General features: G+C 38.5%; 1 protein-coding gene across 1 annotated transcript; it reads right to left on the minus strand.

Moving 5' to 3' along the window:
• Window positions 1-880: 880 nt before the first annotated feature.
• Window positions 881-1,741, minus strand: LOC113335782 (DUF724 domain-containing protein 5-like). The gene has a single exon (XM_026581822.1). The coding sequence runs from the start codon at window positions 1,663-1,665 to the stop codon at window positions 964-966; it is 702 nt and encodes a 233-aa protein (XP_026437607.1). The 5' UTR covers window positions 1,666-1,741; the 3' UTR covers window positions 881-963.
• Between the last annotated feature and the right edge of the window lie 6,412 nt (window positions 1,742-8,153).

Below are 8,153 nucleotides of genomic sequence, written 5' to 3' on the forward strand. Positions count from 1 at the left end.
CTTGGCCTTAAAACCAAAGCAATGCACGGTGCAATTTTCCTTATATCAATATTACCTATACACAATTGCCACAAGATGATGTTTAAGAAACACCAGCATTTTAAGAAGAACATACTAGGAGGGTAGGTATCTGGATCATGGGCTTTGTCATGTCCCACCGCTCGGATGGCTGCAAAAACTTCAGCTTCAGCCCGTTGCATCCAAATCTCTTGTCTAGATGTTTGCAAATCCGATTCTTACACGAAGAAAAGTCTTCTAACTTTGACATTACTGTTCTTTCTCCGTCGGTCCTTTCCAGCCACACAACCAAAACCTACACTCATCATCTGTCCCATTAATCCAATCTAGCTACCTAATTAAACCATGAATTAGTATCCGGTAAGTAGTGGTATAGTACCCACCCAGTGACCAGCAGTTCTTTGGCTCCTCCCGTACAAGTGCCATTACTACTACACGCAATTCCTGCTGTCTCTGTCTATTATATCCTGTATGCCTATGCAGGCAGTCGGTCAGTCATTTGTTTTAGGCTGGCTAGCTGCACAAATAGACTAGATGACCTATGATCATTAACTTGTGGGAGTTTCATGGTAAGACTTGGAGGAGTAGGTGGTGATGACTGTGATGGTGTTGGTTGTAGTTTTGGAGAAGCAGCAGAAGAAGAAGATGATGGACTCTTCAAGACTAGTCAACTGTTTTGTGCCCTATCTCGTTTTCTTTCTCTTCCCTCTCTTCTCAGGCAACAATTTCCCTTTCCTCTTGCTTTTTCCGGTGGCTTCAACCAACCAATACAGAGTTTTAGAGACTTCAGCTGTCTAATTGATTAGGAAATCAGGGTTCAAGAAAGAAAAAACTAACAGAAAAAACAACACTACCACACCAACCAAAAACAGATTAACATATTTTCTTCATTCATGATCATCATATTCTAGTACTTTTGGGTTCTAGTTACAGATTCCAGTTTGATCATTCATCTCCATCAAATATGACATTACCATGGAATGATGGAAATTCATTAGCTAATTTTCTAAACTCGTTCTCATACACGTTTGAGTTTTTCATCATCTTTCTCTTCTTATTATCAATTCTCTTAATCATTGATTTCTCCATTTCTATTTCATTTGCTACCCTTGCAGACTTTGCTTCAAGCTCCATCAAAATCAACTCCTTGCTTTCAACCGTCGCTTCTCTGTGTTTCTTCTCTTCATCTAATTTGTCAATTTCATCTTTCAAATCCATTTCCTGTTCAGCTCTTCCTTTCAGTTGATTGAATCTTTTTCTTATTTCAGTTAAATCATAACCCATTTCTTCAAACTCCATAAACTCTTTCTCATAACACTCCACCTCACTCAGAAAAGTATAAACATCAACAAAGTCCTGGAATTTCATAACTAGATTCAGAAATGCTATATCAAACCCATGTTTGATTCCTTCTCTGATGCTTTCACTGAGCTTTGCAAGTGGGTTGAAGTGAGGAGATTGGGGAAGTGATGTGAACACTTGATCATGGAGAAGGTTAACTTGGGGAGATAAAGAAGAAGACCTTTGCTGTACCAGTGGGAATTTCAAGTTAAGAGCAGGAGGAGGAGGAGGAGGTGTTGATGATTGTGAAGGAGAAGTTTTCAAGACTAGTTTTCCTTTTTTTGATGATCTTAGATTTAATGCCATTGATGCTTCTTGATTATCTTAGATTTAACTGAAAAATGACGGATTTCACTCTGATAAATGCAACTTTGATGATGAAGAAGAAGAGAAGAAACGAAATGGGGTTGTTATTTTTAAACAGATGTGATGGTGTCTGACGGACTGTTAAAGCTGAACCGTATTACCATTTTCTGTGTAAGCTCTCACTCACTCCATCTGATGACAATTGTGAGATAAAAACAAACAATTCTCTGTTTGATGTGACTACGGAATATGCCAAGAGTTTGGTTTTAATCTCTGACAAAGGAAACTCTTTGCATACACACACTTCGCGAATGTAGGGAAAGCCAAAGATATAGGTGAGCCATGATTTTTGTATTTCCATGGTGTGAACCAATTTTTGGACTGCATTGTATCAACCAAAATATTAGCTTCAAATTCGTTACGGTTTGATTTTTATTCATAAAAATGACGCCCAACGTGTGAGATAGTGTGATAATAAAAGTGTGAGGGGATCCTTCCTCTTGGTTGACAAGCAAGGATGTGGTAGCTAGGAGTACTGATTCCCGTTCTTTCTTGCAATCTCGGTAGAAATAAGTTATATGCATTTGCTAACTATTGAGGTCTAACTTGCAAATGCAAATTGACACAAAGAAAGAATCGTAATGCATTCAAGTGTTATTCATCAGTTACTTGATAGGAGGTTTGGCACGACGGCACCCCCAAGATTAAACAAAGAAATTGTGAAAAGACTAATCAAAGTGACTTCATACAACACCTTTTGTTAAATGTTTTTCTCAAGGTCTACTTTTCCTTTGTCCATTCTTTGCATTGAATTTATTTGACTCCAAATTTAAGACTTTCAATACTTTTTCACTGCCCAAATCCTTTGATGTCATTACAAGAATTACCAAGTAAAAGGGGATGACGTGCCAGTGAAAACTGCAAGAATGAGGACGTGTAAACGGTTACACGGAAAATCCGGAAACTTGTCGGTTAAGAGAGAAGATGAAAAGTTGATGAAATGCGAAAAATCGCATGAAGGGTGCGAAGAAGATAATAAAAACAGTTCTCTCATCGCTCTTTCCAAAATAAAGATCAATAAGAGAAGAGGCAAAATGTAGGGGTTAAATACCGCACGCGTGAATAATCGTGCGAGACAACTGAGATACTAAGGGGCGAATGAAGTTCGCACATAGCATATCTTAAATGACGGAATCATTGACGTCACAAAGTCACGGCTAAAGTGTGAGAGCTGTACGAAGTTGAGGAGCACGTGCGAGAAGACCAAATATATGGGTGCAAAGACATCGCATGCTAGATCCGAAAATATGGGTTTTGTTAGCTGTCCTCTACTATGTAAAATCCCTATATATAGGACCAACCACCCTTGTGGTAGAGAGAGATCTTTTGGAGAGTGGAGATAGAACTTTATGAGAGAGAAAGTTATTTGTTTCCCAAGTTAGGGTTCTGTCTATCATCTTTGTATTGATTTCTATACTTAATAAAATTATTTCTTAGTGTTCTTCATAGTTTGATATATAGATTGTTTAAGGGGTGTAGACGTGTAGTAGTAGGATTTTCTACTACTACATTTTGGCGCTAGAATACAGCTCGGGATTGGGATTGGATCTGTTTGCGAAAATTTTAAGATGAGTTTCTTTTTCAAAAATTTCTTTCAAAGTAAAGTTTCTTATGGTTCTTATTTGTGAAAAAATTTCCTTCCAACGTGAAATTTCTCATTGTTCTTTTTTTGAAGTTTAAATTGGGATCACTCATTAAAGGCACAGTTTAAAATTACGAAAGAAGTTTTATAGAATAATCTTTGAGGCTATAAATACCCTTTTGAAAAGCAAAGTTTAAAGATCTGAAAAAGATTTCCATAGAGATAATTAGAGGAGTTATACATAGATCTCAAGAAGAAGAAGTTGATGTGATAAAACGAGCGAACAAGCATATATATAATGCAGGGAGCGAATAGATTCAGAGGAATAATAAAGGATGTCGGAGAAGAAAAAGGAAGCAAACGCCTACGGTGCAATATGATAACAAAGTCAGGTATAAATACTATGGATTCCAGTAAAGGAAACACCGGATAGATCCACAAGCGTGATAACGAAGGAAGGAAGATCTCGAAGATTGAAAAGATGTTACCCTTACATGAATCGCAAAAGCAGAAGATCATGTTTGAAGTAGATGACATACCATGCAGAAGTTGGGGGCGAACAGATCAATTGGTAATAACTGTACCGGCGCAAAGAATGATAAAAAATGGCGGTGTGGAAAGCTCAGAGGAATGGAAAATAGAAAAAACTTTGATAGATATCGGGAGCTCAGCCGACATCTTGTTCTATCACACGTTCAAGGAGATGGGTTACAACGATACGGATTTACTACCAACTATATACAACATACATGGTTTCAACAAAGCAATAACAAAACCGAAAGGGGAGGTAGTTATCAATATGCCGCTAGGAGAAATAGAGGTGAAGGTAGCACTATGCGTAGTGGATGTGGAATCGCCGTATAATATGATATTGGGAAGGCTATGGCTACACGACATAAAAGAAGTGGCATCTGCATTGCACCAATGTTTACGTTTCCCAATGCCGAGCGGAATAGGAGAGATTGTAGGAGATTCAGAAAGATCCAGTACCTGCTATCAGCTAGATGTGAAGAATTATGAGGGCAGAGCTAAGAAGAGCAAAGATAAATGGAGAAAGAAGAAGGAGTCAAAAAAAGAGGAAGAATTAAGGGTGTACATGATACGAGCGAAAGAAGGAAGAGGCATACCGACCGAAATCCCAGACGAGGAAGGCGCACCAGAAAGAGAACTAAAAGAACCATCCCCGCTAAATGAACCTAAAGCAAACTGTGTTGCAGCGGAGCCAGCCAAGGAAATAAACATAGGAACTTAAGAGGAGCCCAGAATGATAAGGATAGGGACAAGAATGGATGCAGAAGAAGAAAAGCAGACAATAAACCTTCTGAAAAAATATAATGATGTCTTCGCATGGGACATGGATGAAATGCCAGAGATGGATCCTGATATCGCATGTCACAGGTTAGACGTCAGGAAGGATGTGCGACCGTTCAAGCAAAGAATAAGGAAAATAGCAATCACATACCATCCGCAAATAGAAGCGGGGTTACAGAAGATGCTAGATGCAGGCATAATTCAACCACCAAAATACCCGGAGTGGATATCAAACATGGTAGTGGTGCCGAAGAAGAACAAAGGGATAAGAATTTGCATCGATTTCAGCGATTTGAACAAGGCATGTCCAAAAGACAACTATCCATTACCAGATATACCACATATGGTAGATGCCGCTTCCGGATATAAAAGATTGTCACTTATGGACGGGTATAAAGGATACAATCAAATTCCATTAGCAGAAGAAGATTAGGAGCACACGGTTTTCTTTGCACCCAGAGGATTATATTAGAATGCCTTTTGGATTGAAAAATGCTGGTGCGACGTACCAGAGAATGGTGGAAAAGGTATTCGCGTAATGGATTCACAAAACTTTAGAGGTGTATGTTGATGACATGCTAGTGAAAAGCAAAGAAATCTAAAATCATGTAACTCATTTGGAAGAAATATTTGCGCGAATGCGGCAGTGCAAAATGAAGATAAACCCTGCGAAATGTATCTTCGGAGTGGCATCAGGGAAATTCCTGTGATATATTGTATCAGTTAAAGGAATACAAGTAGATCCAGAGAAAGTGCAAGCAGTTCGCGACATGCCAACACCAGTGACATTGAAAGATGTGCAAAAGATAAATGGACTTTTAGCCTCGTTGAGACGGTTCATTTCACGCTCTTCAGATAAGTGCAAGCAATTCTTTAAAATCCTAAAGAAATGAGCCAAGTTCGAATGGACAGCCGAATGCGAAAAGGCGTTACAAGGCATAAAGAATTACTTAATGAATGTGTCTATTTTGCAAAAGGCTGAACCAGGAGAGAAGCTGCTATTATACTTGGCGTCGACACCACATGCATTAGTTGCAGTATTACTTCGCATAGATGGAGGAGTCGAGAAACCAATTCATTACATAAGCAAAACCTACAATGCAACAGAAAAGAATTATACGAAGATTGAGAGACTCATCCTCGCACTGGTATATGCATCTCAAAAGATTCGCACGTATTTTCAAGCCCATAAAATCAGAGTTCTTACAAAGGTACCAATTGAATCTGTGATGAAAAATTCAAAACGGTCTGGGAGAATAGAAAGATGGAACGCATAGGTGGGAAAATTCCAAATCAAATATGAGATATTGTCATCACCAAAATCACAAATTATCGCAGACTTTTTGGCAGAGTTCCCCTTAGAGGAAGATGAAAGTGTAGAAGACATGATGGAGATAGACGAAGAACAAGGGAACTCACAAAATCTATTAAGAGAATGAAATTTAAAAAGGTGGGAGATACGAGTTGATGGATCCTTAAATGGATAAGGAAATGGAATCGGAATAGTAATTGAAAAAGCGGGGGTCTAACAACACCATCCAATATTTCGCTTAGCATTTTGTATGGACTAACTCCGAAATACTTTCCTAGAGAATCAACTAGACAGTCAGACTCAATCTAGATTAAAGTATCTCAAGGAGTTAATATCTCTCACTTGATTTGATTTTTACTCAAGCTAAAAACAATAGCGAGTTTTTATCAAATACAAGGAATAACTTGGACGGTACCAAAGATCAATATCCAAGGATCAATCAATAGCAATCAACAACCAAAGGTTGGATTTCCAATTGATGATCTTAACGCACAACCTGTATTATTTCAATTATATAAAATATAATGTAGAAAAGAAATAACACAGACACCAGAAGTTTTGTTAACGAGGAAACCGCTTATGCAGAAAAACCCCGGGACCTAGTACAGATTGAATACACACTGTATTAAACTGCTACAGACACTAGCCTACTACAAGCTAACTTCAGACTGGACTATAGTTGAACCCCAATCGGTCTCCCACTAATTTAAGGTACAGTTGTACTCCTACGCCTCTGATCCGAGCCGGATACTGCGCACTTGATTCCCTTAGCTGATCTCACTCACAACCAAGAGTTGCTGCAACCCAAAATCGCAGACTTGATAATAAACAAATCTGTCTCACACAGAAAAGTCTATCAAAGGATAAATCTGTCTCCCACATAAAAACCCTAGGTTTTTGTTCCGTCTTAAGATATAAAATCAAGGTGAACAGGAACCAATTGATAATCCGGTCTTATATTCCCGAAGAACAGCCTAGATTAATCAATCACCTCTCAACAATCCTTCTTGACTACACAAGCGGTTTGTCGAGGAATCACAAACAGTTAGACGAAGATGTTTGTGACTTCTTTATCTTGCCTATCGGAGAACTCTCACGATCTCAAGCCAATCAAAGATTGTACTCGTACGATAAAAGATGCAAGATCAGATCTCACAACTACGATAAAAGTAGTATCGGTCTGGCTTCACAATCCCAATGAAGTCTTTAAGTCGTTAACCTGGTTTTAGAGAAGAAAACCAAAGTTTAAAGGAGAATCGACTCTAGCCAGCGCACTAGTATCACACAGACGTGTGGGGATTAGTTTTGCACAATGCTAGATGTCTCCTTTATATAGCCTTCAAATCAGGGTTTTTCCTTAGTTACAAAGCAATCCATATTCACCGTTAGATGAAAACCTTATTTAGATTCAAGATAATATTTCTCAACCGTTAGATCAAAAACTTAGCTTGTCACACACACTTGGGTAGACGTTTACTGGGTTTGTGAAAACAGTGCCCAAACGTGTACGTGTATGTTGGTTCAACATAGTAACCCAAAAGGTTAACCATATGAGCAATTCATATTAACCTAGTTCTTCTTCACCATAACTAGTTCAATTGACTCAAATGAACTAGTTAGAGAATTGTTCAATTGCTATGAGATCTTATGTAACTGCACAAGACACAATTGAAACAAAGACGATTAGATTCGATTGAATCGTCTCATGAACTTTGTAGCCACGGTTTGCATAAAGCATTCCTTATAATTTAAGTTTCATGTTCAGAGCACATCTTTAGATCATAACCACTTAAGCTCACAAACAAGTTCGCGGACTTAAGGCAACCGGCAGAGTTTTCCAAACTCAGCAGAAAATCTCGGCAAAGAGACTTCCGCCAGTTCGCGGACTGAACACGCAAACGAGTTTTTGGAAAATCCCAGCAGAAATTCTCGGCAAGAGAACTTCCGTCAGTTCGCGGACTTGGCAAAGACAATTCCTCCGGTTTCTCTCAATCAACAAAGTTCGAAAACTTAGGATTAAGGAATACATGGTTATGTAATCTAAACTCTCATTCCAATCATTGAGACATTATATAGCCATTATTCACAGACTGTTTCACGTCAGAGCAATTCTCAAAGTAATTGAAACTTTTCATGACTTTCGTCACTAGGTGAAGATAAACTTGATCAAAGCGAAACGCCTTACCAACACACGATTTCGAGAAAAAGATAAGTAGTGAATAC

The sequence above is a fragment of the Papaver somniferum genome, chromosome 1 (assembly GCF_003573695.1).
Source record: "Papaver somniferum cultivar HN1 chromosome 1, ASM357369v1, whole genome shotgun sequence".
Lineage (NCBI taxonomy): Eukaryota > Viridiplantae > Streptophyta > Magnoliopsida > Ranunculales > Papaveraceae > Papaver > Papaver somniferum.

Coding starts and splice junctions, on each gene's coding strand:
- LOC113335782 (XM_026581822.1), bottom strand. CDS start 1,665: ATGGCATTAAATCTAAGATCATCAAAAAAAGGAAAACTAGTCTTGAAA.